This window comes from Nilaparvata lugens, chromosome 2 (assembly GCF_014356525.2).
Source record: "Nilaparvata lugens isolate BPH chromosome 2, ASM1435652v1, whole genome shotgun sequence".
Classification (NCBI taxonomy): domain Eukaryota; kingdom Metazoa; phylum Arthropoda; class Insecta; order Hemiptera; family Delphacidae; genus Nilaparvata; species Nilaparvata lugens.
This window is the reverse complement of record NC_052505.1, coordinates 14,625,074-14,650,167: the sequence shown is the minus strand read 5'-3', so window position 1 is coordinate 14,650,167 and position 25,094 is coordinate 14,625,074. Positions and strand designations below refer to the sequence as shown.

The 25,094-nt window shown below is 33.5% G+C and overlaps 1 protein-coding gene across 1 annotated transcript; it reads left to right on the top strand.

The window, feature by feature from the left end:
* The first annotated feature begins 35 nt into the window (after positions 1–35).
* On the top strand, positions 36–24,958 carry LOC111045413 (probable very-long-chain enoyl-CoA reductase art-1). The gene is given in 7 exon segments (XM_039420648.1): positions 36–576; positions 8,465–8,515; positions 10,972–11,288; positions 12,975–13,191; positions 20,751–20,847; positions 20,850–20,942; positions 24,500–24,958. Coding segments are annotated over 7 exon segments (909 nt in total). The 5' UTR covers positions 36–570; the 3' UTR covers positions 24,628–24,958.
* The last annotated feature ends 136 nt before the right edge of the window (positions 24,959–25,094 follow it).

Sequence of the window (25,094 nt, the reverse complement as noted above, 5' to 3'; positions counted from 1 at the left end):
CGATACATTTTGATGATCAACATTGATACATCGATGAATATTATCGACTTAACTTCTCGACGTGTCATTCTCGTCTTTTCTGCTTGTTAGGTCGTGGTTAGGTACTTGTTTGTACATTACTTGTAGGATCAGAAATTTCTTGGCACTATAATTATTAGGTTTTGTTCAATTCTACTCATCCTTGACCACGGTTTTAACAAAAATTGTATATTTATCTTTTTAGGTAGGTTAGACCTACCTATTTAATTTTTTTTATTTTAGAGTATACGACCTATGCTTTGCAATACCGTACCTATTTGTCTACAATCTTTGATTAGAAAAAAATTTGAAAATAATTCATTTATTTGCATTGCGTCAAAGAGAACATTACTTGACTACAGTCTGTGTTGAAAGAATCATCGCTTAATCGCTTTCTATACTGTAAACTCGGAAAATTGTAGTCGACATTGAACATTGAATGATTTGGTTAATTCAAGAATTTTGAACCGGTTTGGTGTGTAAAGTCAGCGTGTGTAAAAAGCGCAGTCATTCTGTCGGCCTCATTCTACAGTTTGTCAACATAAATCTACAATGGAGGTAACTATGAATTAAAATTATTCACCTATTTCTATAAACTACAATAACTTTGAGGTTAATTTTTTTCTTGGGAGTGATACTGTAACACACTCAACTAATAATTTATTTGTGTGAGGATATGTTTGAAGTCTTATGATTAATAGAATTAAAATCCATAGGCTACTTTAGTAAAAAGGTAAGGTATAGTAAGGTTACTTGCCAAAATAATTCCAAACCTTGATTTTTCAAATTTCTCACTGCAGTGAATTAACTTAGTTCTGAATATTTTGTTAACAAAACGTTTTTTGTAGCGTACAGTCATAGGTACTTCAAAATAAAAATACCATTTCATTTGCACATCCCCTTTTAAACGTTACTAGAAATAATAATTAGATAAATTCTAATTGAATTAATAGAATAAAATTTAAATAACTTGGGTTATTCACTCATTGTTATAGGATAAGACATTATAAGCTACTGTACTTTATGCTGCATCACTCAAATACAGCTTTTACTTAATTCTTTAAAGTAGATAACAAATTTAAAGATACTTCCCCACAACAAAAAAATCAGTTTATCCTGACTGAAAAAATCAATAGGGTTTCAATATTGCATTATCGTTATATATTACATAATCTATTTTAAATCATGCAACAATACTGCAATTTAAAAAGGTTAACATTTTTTACTGTGATTTTTTTTCATATTTGCAATTATAAAAAGCATGTTAGATTCTAGCATTGTTTGCTTAGTCCTATCCTACTTTTATATAGTGGTCAAAAATATTTATTTTTTTATCATAAAAAACAACAATGATTTAATTTTGAATTTTTGTGAACCCATTATGGAATAAAGAAGCTAAAATATTCTTTTCAAGTATCCTTTTTAGTTTACTAATTTGCTATACCTTACTGGAATTAAATTTACAAATTTAATACAAAATTTTACAAACATGATTTTTAATTTTTTACAAAGAATCAATGGGTTTTGAGATACCCGGTTCGCTTATTTCAAATTTAAAAATCTTGAAGGCTGATAAAAGGTGCAGGTCTACAAAAATTAGAAATTTTACAGTGACATAATTGCATTCATCATATTAATACCTACTCAGCTAAGCTAAAAAATTTCTTAAATTTTTCCTCAATTTAATTCAAAATTATACTAATTTCTGTTATGTCTCATCTTAATTTGTACTATTTATCAAATCAAATAATCGCAAATCAATGGTTATTATAAAAAATATTTTTTGGCAAAAAAAATGAAAACTTGATTTTATAGATTAATTATTATTAGATTTATGCCTACAGTGAACTATAGCCAAACAAGGGATGGATTCAACTACTCAACCCTCCCACCTATCATGAAATAAATAAGATTCAACCTATAGTGTGTCCATGTTATTATGGCTAGTCTATTAACATTGGTGTTGCTATCCTTGTCTATCATTCGACAAAACAGATAGCGCTATCTTTCTATAGCTCCACAACGTTGCCAAATCCGTTTTTAACAATGTAGAAACATATTAATTAAGGCAGACAATTGGCAAGGCTGTTCTTCTATCTTTATCTACTGGCATTATAACGTGGACCTCACTATAAAACAGATTACTCTCTAGCTGATTATTCCAGAACGCTATCATGGAGTAATAGTGCGCTTTTTGATCAAAAATTTGGTGTGTAGGAAAGGACGCAGCTATCAGTAGAACAGGTTGTCGACCAAGGCCGTATGATCCGAGTTTAGTAGGTTTCCAAACCAATGTGATACAGCTCCCTCTCTTGCCTACGTCTTCTAGTCATAGTTATGTCAATAATTTGTATATACCTGCTATGAGAGTCCTGTTCTTTTGAACAGGTCTGATTATTACGTAGGCATTGACGTAATCGTTGAGCTTCCTTGGATAAGACATAAATATATCATGGCAACCTTTCTGCCAAGTAAATTTTTTTTATACAAATTTTCATTTTTTGCGTTTTTTTTAAATTTTAATAATTTTTGCAGACTTGAGTTCACCTGATTTCAAATGACAGTCCTTCAGACATGTGGGAAAAGATTATTCTCAATGTATCCTGTTAGGATAATAGCATGTAAAACACTATTAATTTCTTCAAAATGAAACGGTTCTCATTGCGAATCATCAATTCAACCTTTGGTAGGTAATAAATGTGGGACTCAAATGTGTTATCAATACAGTTCCTTATATTGGCTTATGTTTTTGATATCAATGTAGGGCCTAGTACCTTATTATGTTTTTGATATTTGCTAATTGGGACTGGAAGTACTATTTATTTTTGTTCATATTCTATTTCATATGTATTCTCAGATTGCTGAGCTTTGGAAGTCTTTTTGATTACCGAGGCAAGTGTGTAGTGCCCCCCCCCCTACCTCCCAAGGGCCACCCTGTAAGAGTCAATCATATGTTAGTTCTGTTTCTAATAGAATAATTAACTTTGTCACTGTCCTCAAAGAGAAGAATTTTTTAGCCTCGTCCAGATATTCCAAATATATTGAATTAATGGGGATAATATTATTGTACGAATTATTGTCAGGCCATTATTTAATAATAGTTGAACCGGCTTCCTTTAGAATACATAATCTCATTAGACTTGGGTTTGTCTGACGTAGTATAGAATAATGCACTTAAAGTTGAATCTCTGTCCTATAATGAAAGAATTCTTCCGTCACCGCCAGCTATTCTAAATATCTTAATTGTGAGTAATAGGCTAATTTTGTACGAATTATTGTCAGGTCATTATTCAATAATAGTTGAACCGGCTTCCTCTAGAATTGATAATTTCACTAGACTTAGGTTTGGCTGACGTCATTAAACTAGTAATATTTTTCGGCTTATTGATTTTTCCAAGGTCAAGGCCTTCCCAAATACTACACTACGACATACGAAGTATATCTTCTTTCGATGTGTACATTCTTCTATTGTATGGGAGATCTTCCATAATGATAATGATAGATAACAACTATGGCGATTAATAGATAGCTAGTCTATTATTATTGTATTATTGGCAGGATGGAATTATCCAGTTATGAGATTAGTGCACGTTCAATAAATGTCAAAAGTATCATTACTAGACAAAAAATGATAGTAATAGAAAGAAAAATAAAAATCTTAGTACCCTTTTTGAAATATTTTCACTTTTATATAAATAGAAATAGATTATTTATATAAAAGTAGCCCTATACAGAGAAGAGATAAATGATAGTAATAATACGGGGTACCTATAATAATCATCATGAAATATATAATATTCAAAATCAATCAAATATTTTTCAATTAGTTTTTTATTAAATAACCAGTTTTTTCAACTTTGTCTTGGAACAATATTGTCATTTAATTAGGTTCCTCACCTACTTTTTTAGGCCTCAATTGTTCAGCAACCGTGAACATTCTAAATAGGAGCCTACTTCTCTACTGGAAAACTATACCACACTCTCTTCAACAATGTTAAAAAAATAATAATGTTCCATCAGGTTTTTGATTAGAATTATGATATGTGAATCCTATACCATTTCTTTTCGAATGAGACGGTTGACAATGGATTATGACCTTTGGCTACTGGCCAGACTTCATGCATTTTAGTAGGCCGATATACTCACGTTTCAACTTGACCTTGCAAGGTCAAGTCATTTCCTATCTCTGCACAATGAATATTCACTTCACCTGCAAAGGCACAAGTACTCAGTTATATTATTCTCGCTCACTCGCTCCAAGACAATAATCCAGTTAAACGCGTTTATTGGATGGCCTTGGATGTATGTATGGCCAATGTATGATGCAGGCTTCTGTTTAATTTTATCGTGATGTGAAGCAGGTTCCACGTTTTTTCACAGCTTGATAACTACACCATCTCCTCAGTCACTTGAAGTATTCTTTCAAAATTGTACCAACGTTAATACAGTCCTCTATTTTTAGGACTAAGAATAATGATCGACTTAATATAGGCTACACTTTTTGCTATATAATTTTTTATATACTGTTACTGTTTTATTTTACATGTTAAAAATCTTACTTAGTTCTAAGGATGCAATTATTTGACAAATCACCTATCAAATGGGAGTATTCTCAATATTATGATGTAATGTGATGAAAAATAATAGATAGATAGATAAATACAAGTCAAATGAGAATCCACTAACATAAATGATTACTAAGAAACCATTTTTCGTATTCAGATGTCTCGATATTGATTTTTGGTAATGTTATCATACTGTCTTGAAGTTGGTAATTCTGGAAAATCAACAAATTGAAGGAAATCAATAATATACACTGCATTTTAATTATAATATAAAAGCAAAACTGACTTTTTAAACTTGGACACTTTCAAAGTTTTGGATTGGATTATGAGCCGCTTGAGCTTTGTTATCAAATGTACGAGGGTAATTTTTTTCAACCTGCAGTTGGCCATAAATAAAATCCGAATTTATGTAACAGAATATTTTTTTCACTAAAAGGTACCTACAGGTATGATTATTCTTCAACTTAATTGCTGTGAATGTTCAGGCATTTATCGTACCAGTGGCCCAGTCTACAAAAACCCTTTTCATGAAATGCTGCCGTCAAATGGGTTTAAGGCTGTGCAAAGGCTAAAAATGAACTTTCTACTCGTGATATTTTTCAAAGTTTTTCGATTTGTTTATCATCAAGCTATCAAAATGAAAAAGTTTTCTCAGGAAAACATTTTTTTCTGATCATTGATTTTTGAGATATGAGCGCCTGAAGTTTGAATTTTTCGGACGGAACATTTCAAATTTGGTAAGATATAAATCCATGAGATTTTGAGGATGGATTTTTCATGGTATTGTTGATCTAGTAAAACAGAAATTTTCTGAAAATATCAATTTTCGAAAAAGTTATTCAATTTACCAAAAATAACTCAACTAAAAGTTATTTTTAGTAAATTGAACAACTCTCTTAAAAATTGATATTTACAGAAAATTGTTGTTTTACTAGATCAACTATACCATGAAGAATCTATCCGCTAAATCTCATGGATTTATCTCTTACCGAATTTGAAATGTTCTGTCCCAAAAATTTAAACTTTAGGTGCTCATATCTTGAAAAGTAATGATCAGAAAAAAATGTTTTCCCAAGAAAACTTCTCCATTTTGATAGCTTGATGATATACAAATCGAAAAACTATGATAAATATCACCAGTAGAAAGTTTATTTTTAGCCTTAAGTGGGCTGTGACGTTGTTTTGGAGCTCCTCGCTAGCTTGGAAGTCATGTCTTGAGTTTGAGGAAACGTTTTAAGTTACTAGTGGCCAATTCAAGTATGTATGGTGGGTTATCGAAATCATCCAATTTGATTTATTGGAGAAGTCGTTTGGTTGCACCGGCACAGTGAGAAGTTGTCCTTCATCACAACGATTCCAGAAGTCATTTCAGTCAAGTGATACAAGTTGCAACATTAATGAAATCTTTATCAAAATTGTATTTGATATGGTATGAGCAGACACTGGTGGATAATACTGCCACCAACCACCCCTGCGTCCGCCTAGTCCGCAGCCAACTATAAGAAGGGATCCTTTCTCAACTTTTCAGGGATAGGCAGTAAGCAATGTACCTATAGTGAGGTCCACGTTGTTATGGCAGTGGAGAAAGATAGGAGGAAAACGATGCCGATCCTCTGTTTTGTCAATGCCTTCTATAGACGGTAGCTGATACATGTTTATTGATGTAATAATTACTGTTCATTCTCGTTTAAAATAATAAATTATATTTCATTAAGCAATAAATTATATTTTTCAATAATTTCATAATGAATGTTTATAATTAAGATGATAATATCGGGGACCGAGCTTTGCTCTGGAGTACAAAAGCATAAAAAATTTATTACGAAAGAAGAAATTATAATAACATTCATAATGTTATTATAATTCAAAATGATGAATCAATCATGTACCATTTCAAAAAAATGGATATACTGGAATTAATCAGGATTGAAAATAACCCGGCTTTTTTTGCAACCGGCAATAAGTACCTGATTGAATGATTACAAAAGTTCAACAGCTGAGTAATAATTTTGACACAGTTCCACACACATGAACTTGCTCACTCACTTCCATCACCAACAGACGACGAAATAATTATTATCAGCTGTTTTTCCTAGGATGAATAATAATTATCCTTTTAATGTTCTTCAGCGAGTTTTCCCAGGGATGTGACCTAGTGCAATCGAATTTTTATATTATAAACCTACTATGTTCTGAATTTCGTGAGAATCGTTAGAGCCGTTTTCGAGATCCGGTGAAATACAAACATATAAACATAAAAACATCTAAACATATAAACAGAAGTTGCTCGTTTAATAGTATAGGATATTTTGTAAATTAATTAATGTAAAAAATTAATAAATTAATTCTTCATTGTTTAAAGACGATCTGGCAACAGAACAAAGCGAGAAAGAAATAGCGCTATCCCCTTTGTTGAATGGTAGACAAGGATAGCAATACCATTGCTAATTAATCAAACACTGCCATTATAACGTGGACCTCACTGTAACCCTGTCAATTTTAAATTCATTAAAATTGTTCGTGGCTCACACTGATCATTTGCACTTGATCAAGTGCAGGGTTATACATCAGCAATATTTTCAGCTTAAGGTGCATTTTCGTTTGTGCGTAAATTTCCGCAGTCGACAACATTGTTGACATTCATATTGTCCAAATTTCAAGTGTGCTAAAACAGCTGATCAAATAACTTTTCATTTTATTATTAAAGAATTAAACATTTCTAATAATATCAACATATTACCATTTAAAAGTATAAAAAAGTATAAGCTCAACCTGCCCCATTACATAATTGAACATAATCTTTTAGGCTATGTAGACAAATTGAAATCTACCTAATCTGAGATTCTCCCCCTGTCGTGGTCGACGACGGCATTTTCGCACAAGCGATAACCCAAATTTAGACTGACTATTCACTCAATAGAAGCATTGTTGGAAAGGCTGAGGTGAGTAGGTGAGTAAAATCAAAAGTTTATGTTTCAATCATTGAGCCCATCCTATAGTAGGCATATGGAAGTGAAAGTTGGACAGTCAATAAAAAAAAGAGAAAAGCTAAATAATTGCTGCTGTGCAAATGAAATGTCTCCGAAGAATAGTTGGCAAAACAAGAAGAGGAGTGAGAAATGACCGCATGAGAGAAGAACTGCACATTAGAGCGGTGGAAACAACAATGGATGAACTGATACTATCCTGATATGGGAATTGATGAAAACAGAAAGCCTCGCCAGTACATGGAGGCCAGGGCACAAGCCATACCACGAATAACATGGGAGGCAACTGTTTCACGGATAGCAGCAGAAAGAGGCAAGACCGTGAATCAGTTAAAGAGAATGGCTACGAACAGAGAGCAATGGAGAAGATGGATCCGAGGCGAGCATCATACTACTGTATGATGCATTCAGGCGAAAGGTCATACTTTTGGTCTACAGATGAAAATATTGATAATATTTTATTAATAATAATTAGTCATACTTTTGTTTCTAGATAACAAAATGTAATACCAAAGAGGGTATGATACTCTTAGGCTCAACTCACACTTACGCCACTCCGGCTGAGAAGAGACTTGATTCTAGTCGAGAGCAAGTGTTTTCAAATGGTGACGTCGCGGAGACTAGAATCAACTGGTCTGAGTGTCACCATTCGGAAACACCATGCTCTCAACTACAGTCGAGTCTCTTCTCGTTCTGAGTCGCGTAAGTGTGAGTTGAGCCTAAGGTTTCCAAATTCTTTGGTTTCTATTTCTCTGTTGTATACCTTAATACAATTTTTGCATTAATACCTTACTATTAATGTGATACCTTTATTAAGTTCTTTCAATTATCTTAATACATTTTTTTTTGATTATGTAATTATTAGAACTTATTTATGCTATCTATTTGTTTCAGATACAAATATTGAGCACGTCAGGTGGCAAAGAAATCGGATCATTGGATAATGTAAGTAACAAGGCATTTATTATTATTAGCGGATTAATTAATTAACAATGCAATAAATAATAGTGATTTAAAAAGATGCTTTTTGACGAAGTCTATGTATTTTTTGTAAATATTGAATGACTAATAAAATTCTATTCTATTGTATACTATCCGGAATTAATAGAGTTGTTATTTATTATGCATGATGACAATGCTGTTTTGAAAGAGAACTGGCTATTTAGTTCATGCTCAATTTGGATTTTATTACATGCATCTGCATCCGCAATTAATCGATTTTTATCTCGGAGTAGTTGAATTTTAAAGTATTTCAGGATATATTTACTACCGACACTATTTACGTGCAGTATAATAGGCAGAAGCCACATTAAGCCATCCTTTATTCTTTTGTCCCTCTTTCCAAAACAATTCTAAAGTCAATTCATCAGCTTTGTTGAAAAATAGTTGATAGAAAGCCTCCCCATAGTCACACAGAATGAATAAGGCTTGTTTCACACTTAACGGCTCCATTCGGTTTGGTTAGTTTTCATCCGCTGTCGAAAACGAATTGAGACTTTAATACAAGGTTCTCACATGTTTTTTATCAAATAATTTTTATAATATTCTTTCTAAACACATTGTGTTTAAACACACAGTGTTTAGATTACTACAAATTCTGTGAATTGATAAAGACAGTTGAGATTAATTGGCCATATGATTGATCAATCTTCAATTGACATGGAAGATTTTCATAGAGATCGCCCATGTTGCACAAAAGCCTGTTAAATTCCAATCATGATTAAATGCTACGAGAACCAATCAGAGAAGAAGAGAAGGCTTCTATTATTGGTTCTCTTGGTGTTTAATAATAAAATTTAACAGGCATTTGTGCAACCGGGCCATCATTTCGCGAATCGAGGGGGTATTCGTTGCTGTGCGACACCGAATTCAGACCGAATTACCGTTTCACACTTGTCGAAATCGTTCGAAAATGAACCGAACTGAATGGATCCGTATACGTGTGAATCAAGCCTACAAAATAATACCTTCAGTTGGATCTTATGGGTGTGTTGGTGTGTTCACGCATTGTTAAAGTGTAAATCTTTGAATACTCCATAAGAATCAAACAAGAGAAACACTCCATAAAAATAAGAAATAAAAATCATTAATAGCTCTCCATAAGAATTCTCCCAGAAGAATCAATGGTATTCATTGTTGTAGGTCTCGTTCACGTAAACAATAAACATATTTAAGGTCTTTTCACACTTAGCTAAGCTGCGCTGAAATACGTCTTTGGAAGACTTAGCCGTCCTATCTCCCAATATTGAAAACTACGCTACGCTGATGGGAATGGGACAGATTCGTAACTTAAATTTAACATAGGACTAAGGCCCGCCGCAAAGTAGATCCACGCTAATCCACGAAAAGCAACCAACGCCGTGGGATGTTTTGTAAACCATTGCTACAGAATTATCCATAATCAATCAGCTGACAAGTGGATTATTCATTGCATGCATTACACAGATGCCTGGAGAAGCCTAGCAATGGTTTACATAACATCCCACGGCGTGGGTTGCTTTTCGTGGATTAGCGGCGGGCCTTATTTCAGCGTAGAGCAACGTAGCTTAGCTGAGTGTGAAGATACTTTTACAGGACACAAATGAAGATCAGTTTTTTAATAACGCCGTTTGTGAACACGAGTTTCTAACCTAGAAACATACCATAAATTGGTTAATCATTGTGTGGAATTCAGTACCTACACAGTCTTCTTCTTCTTCTTCATCCTCGCCACTTTATCGGGGCGATAAAAGCTGGGGTCGGCTTTACCAATCCTGAGGCGCCATTCCTTCCGATTATAGGCATCGTTTGTAGAAAGATCCTTATTTTTCATGTCCTTCTGGACATTCGTCATCCAGGTAGTTTTTGGCCTACCTCTTTTTCTTGTTTGTGTAGCCATGGAGAGGCACTTTTTCACCACGTGATCGTCGGGTCCTCGCATAACATGACCATACCATCTCAGCCTGGACTCTTTAAGTTTCTCAGCAATAGGCGCTACCTTAAAACTGCCACCTACATGTTCACTACGGATTTTATCTTTAAGGGTAACTCCTCCTGACCACCGCAGCATGCGCATTTCCGTAGTATGAAGCTTTTGCTCATGTGTTTTCAACGAAGCCCATGTTTCGCCTCCATAAAGTAAAACCGGTCGAATGCATGTTTTGTAGACCCTGCCTTTTGTTCTAATGGGCATTCTTGAATCACAAAGGACACCTGTTAGCTCGCGCCATCTGTTCCTTGCAGTTTTTGTTCTATGGTGTTATATCTGCTGTTATTGTGCCATCGTCTGAAATTACTGACTCTAGGTATTTGAGTACCTACACAGTATTTTAATTAAATAAATAATAGATAAATTTTATTTCCATGAAAACAAGCATTTTTAATTGAATGTATTGTTCATGAATGCATGTGTTTGTCGGCAGCTTACTCCGTCAACGACCCTGCGCGATGTGAAACGCGGCATTAGCAGCAAGCTGAGCCGCAAGCTCTACCCGGACCGCCAGTCGCTGCGACTCGAGCCGAAGGGCAAGACACTCAAGGATGACGACACCCTGGCCAGCCTCGGCCTCAAGACAGGCAGCAAGCTCTACGTCAAGGACCTCGGGCCGCAGATCGGATGGGTGACCGTCTTCCTAGCCGAGTACGCCGGCCCGCTCTTCATCTACCTCTGGTTCTATCAGCGACCTTGGCTCTTCTACGGCGACACCTCTCAGTCGCCGCCTGTTCAGCATGTTGTTCAGTAAGCAGCCACTCTATTTCAAATTCATCTATTTGACATAAAAGTAATTTCATACAACTAATTAAAATAAATATAATCGATTATATTATGGCACTACCGGCAAAGAACACATTGTGCGCCGGCAGTTTCTTGTTTTTAAGGGCCGGTCTCCGAGCTCGGGATTTGGCTAAGCTCTAGACTTTAAACAGCTGGAGTCAGAAGATTGGCTTTCCGAAACGGGGCGTGGTCGTAGTCATTATCATAGTCACGTTTGAATTAAATTTCGGAAAACTAGAAAATTGAGCACAAAATAAAATAAAGAGAAAATAGTGTAAAGTTTCAGCTATTTTGAATTATTTAGGAATGTTTAATTTCGTCAAGGAAAAACGTTTCCAATTATAGAAATGAGAAAATAAAAACTGCGACTACTGTCATAAAAACTGCGACTACGCCCCGTTTTGGAAAGCCAATTTTCTGACTCCAGCTGTTCAAAGTCTAGAACTTAGCTACATCCTGAGTTCGGAAACCGGCAAGTGTTTGCTCAGAAAATGGAACATTTTATAAATGATAATAATATCGAGTGACCTGGCTGGCTTAGGTCTGGTGTCAAAGTTTTCAGGTCGCAACTGATCAATTTGAGGACCTCTGACATAACCTAACGACTGCATTTTAGGCAGCTGGGACCGACGGCTTAACGTGTCCAAACTAAACACGGGAGTGGCCCAAGATAAATGTCTTGCCCGGGCCGGTATTTGAACCTGGGCCTCTGAATTATGAAGCCAGTATCTAATCCACTCGACTACGGCTACTGCTACCATTTTATAAAGTGGAGAAAACATAACCGACTTTCAAGACCAGTATATGAATCAAAATTCGGGGGAGGAACAGGCTGTGCCCTTTGGTCCTCCCCCAATATTGTTTAAAAGAATAATTGTCTATCATTGAATCAATAATAATAAATTATTAACTATGTATATTACAACTAACGGCAACTATGTAAAATAGTTATGAAAACTTCCTGTTTATTTTTTGGATTAGAGTTTATCAAAACCTACGAAACTAATATTTCTGTATTTTAATTTCTTTCGAATAGACTTTTTATTCGTTATTCAATTATTCAGAATTATACAACTTCTACAAAAGTACCTTTGGCTAAATCCCAAAACGGTTGCAATTCTAATTCATACAACAGTTCAAATGTAGCTAAGTTATATGTCACTTTCACAATTTTGAGTTACAAACTCCAATTCACAATCCAAATCAAACAAAAACACATATTTCCAAATCTAAAAATACTTTGAAATCAAATTAATCAATAATTAGAAATAATTGAAAAAGTTCAAACTTTGAAGAAACTATAAAATTTTAATATTATATCTTACAAAAAGCATTTGAAAGTTTTAGAAACGTTCGTATGATATTGAAAATAATTAATGTCAGTTAATCCTCATAATGTCATAATTCAAATTTTCAAGTTTGGAGTTAATGCTCTATTTGTTACTGCTCCCTCAAAATTTATTTGACTCTGCCTATAATAAATTATGCTTCCTCATAACGTTTTTTTCCCGAATAATAAAATCGCATTCCATTTATTGAAGCTCATTGTATTATACTTCTTATATATCTCATAATCCATTCCACTTGACTTCATTGCCTTTACTTCTATGCAATTTGATTCATGTTCTAATCAATATTTTCGTTTTCCAGCCTAGCTGCCGGCTGTTACACATTCCATTACGCTAAGAGGATTCTGGAAACGTTGTTTGTGCACAGGTTTTCACATGCGACTATGCCTATCATGAATCTCTTCAAGAACTGCTCGTACTACTGGATGTTCACAGCTTATGTGGCCTATCATGTGAACCACCCTCTCTTCACAAGTCCAAGCATTGTACAAGTTTACGCTGGACTCGCCGCTTTTGTAGTAAGTGTGCATTTTTGCTCATTATTTATTCATAGATACATTGATTTATTGAATTCATACGAATCAGGTAAAAACAACAGGTATTCGCACAAAACTACTTTAAACCCTAATTTAAAATAGGCGGTCTAGAGCTTATGTAGAGTACAATTATTTAACGATTATTTCTACCAGAGTTCTTTCAGTTGAGAGTTGAAAGTTCTATAATGCTTTTTACCATAGCCACCTCTAATAATTAATAATGTATTATAGTGATATAATGGCAGTGAAGAAATATAGGAGAAAAACGTTGCCAAGTCTCTCCATTTTGCCACTGAGTGTCACAGCTGTTACTCAATTCATCCCATTAAATTTGATCTAATAATAATTATCATTTCCTTAATAAAATAATCAATTAAATGTCAAATTAATCAATAAAATATATTTTTTCATAATTTGATTCAAAAATTTGCTTCCATAACTAAGATCAGATTTTTATTTTTATACAAACCTGAAATGGCGGCTAATTGAAAAGCTGTGATACACCAATCTGAATTTCAAAACAACAGAAATTAAGTTATTAGGTAGGTTTTCTATTCCAATTTCCTTCAAAAATTATAGAAAAATAGAAATCCTTTTTAAAATAAGTAATTTCATTGGAAATAATTCTGAAATAACCTTTCAATTATTATTTATACCGGTACGAGTAGATCTAACCTAAACGTGTAGGCTAACTGAAGCATGGATAAAGTCATGGTTAGTTATCAACTTCTAAAATGTCATTTCAGGTATTTTAATTTGTGTTCTCATACGGTAATGTCTAAAAATTATTCAATTGTTTCAAAAATACATTTTAAATCAATTATACAACTTGTGTACCAAAGTATTTTGATAGAATGAAGAAAAAAAATGGCGGCTGAGAATATTGTTAGTCTACTTTCGTACAGTCACTGTCAAAAGTAAAAATAAAATATTCTGGAAAACTGACAACATTGCAAAGCTAGAGAGAGATAGCGCTATCTGTTTTGTTGTATGATAGAAAAGGACAGCAACAGTATTGTCAATCGTACACTGCCATTATAACGTGGACCTCACTATAGAGGTGGCTATGATTTTACTGATTGTATGGAACATGAAGTTAGATTGAATTTCATTGGTGGTCATCCTATGTAAAGGTTTCTTCACATTACGCTACGCTAAGCTGAAATACACATTCGGAAGACATAGCAGTCATATCTCCCAACATTGATGCTGCATCAGTGTTCACATCCCGTTCATATCAGCGTAGCGTAGTAGATAGGATGGCTACGTCTTCCGTAGCATAATGATTACTCTACTCTAGAACATGGTACGCCATAGTGGGTAGGTCAATTTCCACACAGAAAAACTAAACAAGTAGAGAACACATTATAAGAATCTTTTGTAACTAACTATTGTATGTAATATTGTAATTTATCATCTAATATTTTTGTAATTGATGTTGTAGTTTTAGTTAAATATGTGAAAATAAAAATACTGCTGTTGATGATCTACAAATCATACAAGAAAAAATTGATTTAAATAATTTTAAGATTAGAATTGAAAACGAATCGTGGGGGAAACTATGTCAGAAAACAGTGCTAAAAAAGCCTTTACAATTTTCTTTGATACTATCATAAAACATTTTACATTATCAAAAAAAAGTTTGTCATAGGGTTAGCAGTAGACAAACCCGACTTAAACCCTGGATCACATCAAGTTTAGTTAGATCTATAAGGACAAGGAACAAAATTACTATAAAAGCTAGAAGACAGCCGTTCAATGATGCACTTGCCAACAAATTAAAAAATTATAATACTATTTTAAAGAGGATTTTGCGCGTGGTAAAGGAGACTTATTTCAAAAACAAATTTATTAACTGCAAACATAATATCAGAAGACCTGGGAAACAATAAATGAAGCAACGGATTCTACTAAACAAAAGAAAAATATATCTTCTGATATACAAGGCATTGATAAACGAGTAATAAAGTCAGACAAAAAGAAAGAGATAGCAGATGAATTCAATAAATATTTCACTACAATCGGTAAAGAGATTACAAATAGGAATCTAAAGAACTAAATCAAGACAAAACATACAGGTATAGAGTAATTCCAGGAAATTGTAATTCATTCTTTTTTACACCAGTCTCAGAAGAAGAAATTATTAATACTATTTTTAGTCTGAAAAGAAGGGTAACTCCTGGCCCTGATGGAGTATATGCAAATTGCCTCATTGAAAATGCATATAATATTTCTAACCTCTTGAGCATATAATTAATCTATGTTTTCAACAGGGCTACTTCCCTGACGAAATGAAACGGGCTATAGTCATTCCATTACATAAAGGAAAGGAGAAATCCAGTTTGAATAATTATCGTCCTATTTCCCTCTTATCTAGTATTAGTAAAATTATAGAAAAATGTGTAAAGTCGAGACTAATATCCTACTTAAATAAATATAAAATCTTAAATAGTTCGCAATTGGGTTTCAGAGTGGCCTTAATACTTCTGATGCAATATTTAAAGTGAGTAGAGAAGTTATAAATCATTTAGATAGAGGAAAAAAGTGCTTGGGAATCTTTCTGGACTTCCAAAAGGCTTTCGACACAGTGGACCATGAACTCTTGCTAAATAAAATGGAAATTATCGGTTTTAGAGGCATAGTTTTGAAATTTTTAGGTCGTACTTAAACTTAAGGTCACAAGCCGTAAAAATTGATGATACAATTAGCAACGATAGGAGAGTTGAAGCTGGGATTCCACAAGGAACAGTGCTTGGCCCAATTCTATTCCTAATTTATATTAATGATTTATTAAATATTGATCTAGACTGTGGCTCACTCTACTCTTTTGCGGATGACACTGTAGCTCTGTTTCATGGAAATTCATGGATGGAAACATTTAAGAAAGCAAATAGTGGTATAGCAAAGATAAAAAATTGGTGTGACCACAATAAATTATGTATAAATAAAGATAAAACTGTGGTTCTACCCTTTTACCTCACAATGGCTGGTAAGCCCTCTGAGGAGTGCCAACTTAAATAATTATTCATAAACCTGACTGTAATCAGTCTTATTGCCAGTGTGTTCCTCTCTTTGTTCATGATTCTGTAAAATACCTAGGCATCATGATAGATTCTCGACTAAGGTGGAGCCACATATTTCTTATGTTTGTAATAGATTAAGGAAAACATTTATAAGTTTGTTCAATTGAGAAATATTCTTCCATTGTACCAGTTGAGGATGGTATTCCTTGCCCTAATCTCTTCTGTAATTGAATACGGCATTGTTGGATGGGGAGGTTGTGGATCTTCCATCTTACAACCCCTTATTTTGCAATATAAGAAAATTGTGAAAATATGTCTGAATAGACCAGTTAGATATCCCACTAACCTAATCTATAAAGAATTCAAAGTTCTAAGCCCTGAGGATTTATATAAATTTAACTTATTAAAATATGTATTTGAACGACCATTAGATTTTCCAGTGACTCCTGAACATGGATATACAACTCGTGGTCAAGCCAGAGAGAAACTGTATGAGCCGAGATGTGTACTGCATCTGCGGCTGGTCATGCAGCCTTTCAGGGTCCTCGTTTATTTAATGTTTTACCTTTCGATATTTCTAGAGAGTCCTCCTTATCGATTTTCTGTAGAAGGTTAAGATTGTATTTATCGGCTTCATAAATTGTTTCGTTTCATTTTTTTTTCATTGAAATATGTTTAACTTTATTCTGTAAACTAGGCTATATAAACTAAGCATTGTAATCAATTTGTTTATTTTTGTGGAAGATGTGTATTTTTGTTTAGATTGCTTTAATGGCATAAGATAATACTATTTATGTAAGTAGCTCTATATAGTACTTGAAGCAGCTGAATCGTTTTTCTTATATATTTTCTGTAATTCATAAGACGAACCACTCCTCGACGCAGGCCTAGCCTAATGAGGAGTGCACTTGATATTTTTTATGTTTTATGCTTTGTAAAATTGTACAATGAAGTGAATAAAAGTTATTATTATTATTATTATTATTAGTTTTTTAGGAAATAAACATTTATTATTTATTATTTATTATAATGTGAAGAGCCCTTCATAGATCTGGATGTTCTACAAAATTTAGAGTACTCCAGGTATAAAAAGTAGGATTTCAATTTGTTCAAAAATTTAATAGCACAAATTATTGTAACCTAATTTGTTTAGTATTTTATTACCTATTGAATTAATAAGCAGTGTATTTTTTCTTTGGTCTCTGCAAATACAAATCAAACTGATGAAGATGTATGTATAAAGAAAGACTTTGTTATCTACATGAAATGACTGAAGATTGGGATATGCCAAAAATTGAATTTTTTATAGTTTGATAGGTCTACAAGTATTTTCATTTGTGTCAGTAATGATATGAGATGAAATGTTTATGTCCTGGGCGGAATCAGACACCAAAATCTCAAGTCTCAGACCTCGTCCTCCCAGACTGGCAATTCTCAAAATAGATAGTCACCCAAAAGCATTGAACGTTGCCGAACATGAGAATCGTAATATTCTTCACTGGATGCTAATTTTTATAAATCAATAATTCATCTACAACTTAACGCACCTCTTCATTTTAAATTAGTAGTGTAAAAATTGGCGTGACTCATGAATTTTATGATTCATCGACGCTTGAAACTAAACTGATATCACTACAGCACTGCTAGTGAATCTATTGTTTTTATCATGATATTTTTTTCTAATAGCTCGTTTAAGAGAGCACGTCTAATCAATATTTTAGGTCACTATTATGTTATGTTCCGCTGCTCCTTTCGCCACCGTTCCCACATAAATTTCATTCTTTCTGATCAATCCTTTCTCATATTTATTTATTATACGTCTTCGAAATTTATTTTATAATATTTATTGTTGTCATTTTCTTTTTGTTCAGCCACTCATGAATTTAATCTGAAGGTTTCTAATCTCCATTGATTCCATTAAATCTCAATTTTTCAATTCAATTTATTTCACCAAAAACAATACAAATTTGTGACAGTTAGACAAAGACATTCATTATGAACATAATTATGACAATTATAAAGCTGATTTATTTTTGCAAATTTGAATGAATATGTATATCGTAGTGAAATTACAGTGCTTATAGTGGGTGTTCTGTTTTTCTAGCCCAAGCATTTGTAATATATCTAAAAAATGTAATATTAATCTCATGATGATTAATGAATGCATTTCTTTTATTAGCCTTTTAACATGAAATAAAATCTATTTATTTTCAACTCCTTATTCTAATGAAAATTTAATTTAAGTGATTACTGAATTCATTTATTTTATTTATTTAGTTTTTCAACCATGAATGAAAACTATTTATTTTCAACTCCTTATTCTAATGAAGAAAAATTTACTGCTTTACAATAAGTGAAACAATTCATAATATTTATATTATTATACTACATGAAATAATTGCGATTTTCACTCGAGAATTTTCATTAGAATAAGGAGTTGAAAATAAATAGTTTGCGAGTGAAAATCGCAACTATTTCATTGTTTCACTCATTGTACAGCAGTAACCTTTCTACTCCATATTCATATGACCATTCAATTGGAAATATAAATTAGTGCCGATCGCACAAAAGCCGATTAAATTTTAACCTTGATTAATTTCACGAGAACCAATCAGAGAAGGCATTTTTTTAATAAGCTCTGATTTGTTCTCGTGGAACTAATCACGATTAAAATTTAATCGGCTTTTGTGCAGCCGGCACTTAGTCTCTTACTGAAGTAAACCCATTTCACTGAAACACCCAACATTATTCAAAGGCAGAATCATTTTTATTTTGATACTATTTGAAGATGGCAGATACTGTATTGTTTGATGTTGTTTTAGTTGAGTGAAGTGGACATCTCTTACTGAAGTCATCCCATTTCACTGAAACACCCAACATTATTCAAAGGCAGAACCATTTTTATTTTGATACTAATGAAATCTCTCTTAACGGACATCTCCAAATAACGGACACCTCCAAATAACGGACACCTCTCAATAACGGACAAATTTTTATTCCCCGCTATTTCTCCATAAGAGGTATATACATCATTATCTCTAAATAGCGGACTCTCTCAATAACGGTTAACGGACACTTAAAAGGGACAAATTTGTGAAATAACGGACACCAAAAAAGCAGCAAAATTTGAAAGAGCTCTTATAAGAACGAATGAGAATAAAACCGAATAACGGGTGTGACTACAGTATATTATTATACAGTACTATAGAGTTCTCTTTATAAAATGCATTCATTTCAAGCCACAAAAAAGAACAGTACTGTATTGAAGTTACAATAACAGCACTCATAACTTATCAACTGCACATTTATGTAAGCAGGAAAATGCATCGATCAACAGAAAGAAACAAGAAGCTGTTCCTTTTGTTTAGCTATCATAGTTAGTGTACGATAAATACGCTGACGTGGTCTAAAAATGAAAATGAATCAAGCAAACGAGCTTTTCTCAAAAACCAAGGACTAGAAATAGATAAAGTTACTTTTGAGTGGTTTTGTAGAGCTAGGACAAATAAAATTCCTCTTTCTGGCACATTAATTCGTGAAAAGGCTTTAGAAATAGCCCAACAGTTGAGTGATAATTTTAAAGCATTGTCAGGATGGTTAGAAAAATTTCGAGTCTGACATAACATCTCATATACAGCTGTTTGTGGGAAGATCGATTCTGTTGATGAAAACATTGGTTTAGAGTGGAAAAGAAAACTAGAAGATTAATGAGAAGGTTTTGAACAATGTGGAGAGACTGGTCTATTTTTTAGAGCTTTAGCGGACAAAAAGCTATGTGTTTGAAGGGTGAAAATTGTAGTGAGGGAGAAATTTTTAAGGAAAGATTAACAGTTCTGTTGATTGTAAACATGATAGGTGAAAATGAAGAGTCATTTATAATATGGAAAGCTGACAAAAAAGATGTTTCAAGGGGGTTGGCATAAACCAATTGATTGTTCAATGACATTCTAATAAACTAGCCTGGATGACTAGAGACCTAATGACTGAGTTTCTATCCAGTTTTGATAGAAAGATGAGAGGTAAAATAGAAGGGTGTGCTTATTTCTCGACAACGAAGCATCTCATCCTGTAAACATCACCTTGCAAAATGTGAATTTGATCTTTTTTCCACCGAATGTCACTTAAGTCTGTCAACCACTGGATCAAGGGCATTTTGACTTTTAAAATGTTATCTAAATTTGAGAGAGAAATAGTACAAGGAGTATCCTTAGTTTTTCTCTCCTAATCAGTGCTACTTTGTAAAAATTATAAATAAATAAAAAATTAATAAAGGGGTGATGAGAAACTTTAAAGTTTTTTATAGACAAAGTATTTTTGAAGTATTGACAGTTCACCAAGCTAACAAGGTCACCTTCTTTTTGAATCATAGTGCAAGATACATTGTTATGGTCGGGGTTACCTTCTCTATTTCAAGTTCTCAATAGCGGACATTTTACTAATCCCCAGAAGTGTCCGCTATTGGGAGATTTCACTATTAGAAGATGGCAGATTCATTTATTTTATTTGGTGTTGTTTTAGTTGAGTGAAGTGGGCAACCTGAGCATCCACGTAGCACTGCGCAACCTGCGGCCGCCCGGCACCAAGGTGCGGCGCATTCCTGTGGCTACCGGAAACCCTACACGGCGCTCTTCAACTTCGTCTCCTGTCCCAACTACACCTACGAGTTCCTCTCATGGGTCTCCTTCACTGTCATGACGCAGTGTTTGCCAGGTCAGTCACTCACTACTCCTTATTGGTCATTTCAGAATTTTGTCACATAAAATTACTAGCGTCCTTTTTCTAGACACTCTATGATGGTATGAATAACCGAAACTATAGTGAGGTCCACGTTATAATGGCAGTGGAGGAAGATGGGAGAAAAACGTTGCCGATCCTCTGTCTTGTCAATGCCTTCTATAGACGGTATTTATTAATTAATTATTCAGCAACATGACAAAACAACTTTAAGTATATATACTATATTAAGTATACAGATAATAAGAACAATAGGAAAACTTTTAGTACCCTTTATTATTTAATATTACAACGACTAGTTTCGATCATAACTTAGGTCATTTTCAAGTTGAAATGTCCACCAACAATGACATTTCAACTTAAAAATGATCTAATTTATGTTCGAAACTAGTCGTAATATTTTAAATAACTAAGGGTACTACAAGTTTTCATATTGTTCTTATTAATTGTAAAAAAGTAGCCCATTCAAGTGAAGTGTTTTAAATTATACAGGTTTATTGATGTAACTGTTCATTCTAGTTTAAAATAATGCTGGACGATTATAATTTATGTTGGACGAAGAGTGCAGAATTTGGTTTTGGATGGTGTGAGAGAACGAGGTAGATCTAGGATGAGGTGGGGAGATAGAATAACGGCCTACTTGCGGGAGAGTGGTTGGAGGAGTGAGGAAGCATTGGATAGGGCTTTGTGGAGAGGCAGACTAAGAGAAGAGGAATGCCGACCCCATTTAAATGGGATAAGGCACAGCCAAAGAAGAAGAAGATTCTAGTTTAAAATAATCAGTTATATTCTATTAAGGAAGAAATGATATTTTTCAATAATTTCATAATGAATTTTCATAATTAAGATTAAATATTTAATTAATTAGTTATTAATTCTACATTGTTGAAACACGATCTGGCAACAGAGCAAAGCGAGAAAAAGAGATAGTGCTATCCGCTCTGTTGAATGATAGACAAGGATAGCAATACCATTGCAAATCAAACAATGTCATTATAATGTGGACCTCACTATAGTCATGTTTGTTTTATTGTGTTTTAGAAGCTTCCCAGATAATACTCGTACCAGAGTATGGGAATTGTCAAAATTTTAAAATAATTGTGTTCTGTCTCAATGAAATGAAAAGGGGACTATAGTGAGGTCCACTTTATAATGGCAGTGTTTGATTAGCATGGTATTGCTATCCTTTTCTGTCATTCAATAAAGCGGATAGCGCTATCTCTTTCTCGCTTTGCTCTGTTGCTATATCGTCTTTCAACAATGTAGAATTAATACGGTAACTAATTAACAAAATATTTAATCTTAATTATGAAAAATTATTCATTATGAAATTATTGAAAAATATAATTATTGCTTGATAAACTATAATTGATTATTTTAAACGAGAATGAACAGTTAATATTAGATCAATAAACCTGTATCTGTTACCGTCCATAGAAAGCATTGACAAGACAGAGGATGGGCAACGTTGCTCTCCTATCTTTCTTCACTGCCATTAAACGTGGACCTCACTATATTCATGTTTTTTCTGTGTTTTTAGAAGCTTCCTAGATAATACTCTTATCAGAGTATTATTATTCCTTACTCTTATCAGAGTAAGTGAAATGTCAACATTTTAAAATAATCGTGTGTCTGTCTCAATGTAGATAAAAAGGGGACTAGTAATTCGATTAATTAAAACTAATTATATTCATTTTCTACGAGGATCGCTCCAGAGTTAAGTTACTTTTTTATAGGCCTGTACATGGCAGGAGAGAGCTGAATTTTCAGGGAACTTTCTTCCAGGGGTTTAGTGCCAATTATGCCAAATTCTCATGGGGCTGCCATGATTCAATCGTTAGATATGAGCATATAATATAGAGCTACCACTCACTTCTACCACCAAATGAAAACTTAGTAGTGTAATCGTATTCTAATGGGAAAAATAAAAGTGCCAATGAAATTCACCACGAGTTGTGTAGTGTGTATGGTGAAGACGTTATGTCAAGGTCAATTGCTTCTTGTTTAATCCAATCCTCTGTTGAAGGAAGAATAATATTACACAGCGAAAAACAAAGTGGCCGTCCATTCATGTCATGTGCCCTAAAATTTTTCGAAGATGTCAGAAGACACGGACCGTAGTCAAAATTTTCTCAAATTCATTAGCGATTCTCTCCAAATGTTGAAACTAGCCATTCACACTACACAACTTGCGGCGATTTTCAGTCACACTTTTATCCTTTCCCTATGAAACGGATGACACAAAATGAAACAAATGATTACACAAATTAAAAGATTTTTCTGCCCCATTAGGTATCAATTCAATGGTAAAATAGTTTTGATAAAGCAATGGATATTATAAATTAAATAAAATTATCCTGAAATTACTGTGGGAAATGAAACATTTCAAAACCTAGATATTATTAGATTTTCTGCCCCATTAGGTATCAATTCAATGGTAAAATAGTTTTGATAAAGCAATAATGGATATTATAAATTAAATTTATTCATAAAAGAAAATTAACCTGAAATTACTGTGTATCTAGGATGTGAATTATCATGAATAAATGCATATAATGATCATTGATTCATAGAAGTAGTACAAAATGGAAAATTCAATAGCAAAAATGTTGAGATTTCTCACTCTTAGGCCCAGTTGCACAAAATCCTGTTAACTTTTGATTATGATTGAATTCCACGAGAACCAATTAGAGGAGGTTTATCTGAGGAGAAGGTTTCTCTGATTGGTTCTCATGGCATTTAATCGAGATCAAAAGCTAACAGAATTTTGTGCAACCAGGATTTAGTGCAGTTTCGCCTTAGCAGCCTTTTTCGAAAAAGTTTTCTCTGTTTGGTACTTGTGAAATTAATCACACGTAATATTTGAACGGTTTTTGTGCAACCGGGCCATATACTATATTATCAAATATCCTCCCTATCAAGGGAGGAAAGCTACCATTATATTCCTGATGATCGGTGTATTAATGTTACTTGGAATAAGAAAACATAATAAGATAATGTGTAATGAATAAATGTTGGCTCAATTAAAGCTCAGAATATAGAATAAAAACACATAAATTTTGAGCCAAAAAATACCACGTTCACAATAGCTACTACAGTATTATAACTACTATCAAGCGAAATTATTACTTTTTTGTGTTCAAGAGACGGTATTTTTATTCTGGGATTGAACAAGTTTTAACGAGGTGTATGACCTCACTGGCTTTTCAATAATACTCCACTGATAGCATGGATGACACAAAATTTAATGCAGTCGCTCACAGTGTTTCACTTATCAATGAATTCAGTAAATATTGAGCTTCGATATGAAGCTTCCTCGCCAATTACTCTTTACAATAATTAATATATCAATTACTCCACTACAGATTGATGTTTGATGATAATTAGGGAACAGCATGCAACTGTATATTAGGCCTACCATAGAGAAACATAGACGCTATCTTTTTATGGTATCACGTTATTCTCTTGTTGCAATTCGAAGAATCTAAGTGTAGATGAATTTGGAAAATGAAATGATGCGTTTTGCGTTGCAGCGGCTCTGTTCACATTCGCTGGTAGGTACCAGATGACGATCTGGGCTCTAGGAAAGCATCGCAACTACAAAAAGGAATTCTCAAACTATCCAAAGCAGAGGAAAGCTATTCTGCCGTTCCTTATTTAAATTCATCTCACCAATCGAACTCTGTAGAGTGTGTGGACTTGAATTCCGTCAACAGTGGATTACTATACTAGTGTTTTTGTTGCCATAATTTGTGCGCGATTATTTGTGGAGAGAATGATTGTTAAAGTTTAGTCTGGGTTTGTAGGGCTATTGGTTGAGGAAGGACATGTATATACTTTCTAATAATTCTTCTACAAACTTCTAGGTGTTTGTTTCTGATGGATCTGTGCATGGTAGATATAAGGACATTTTTATAATTGTATTTCGTTATTGTGTTCCCCTTTGAACTAGTGTACAATTTTTCGCAAAATATGCTACGTATCAAATGTAATTTATTCTTCAAACATCATTCTCAAGCGACCTCAGTTCGAGAACTGAATGCAATAGCAAGGCTATATGCTACTTACTCAATGTTTGAACTTACATTAAATAGTTTTCATTTTCATAGATAACAATCTAGTTGTTAA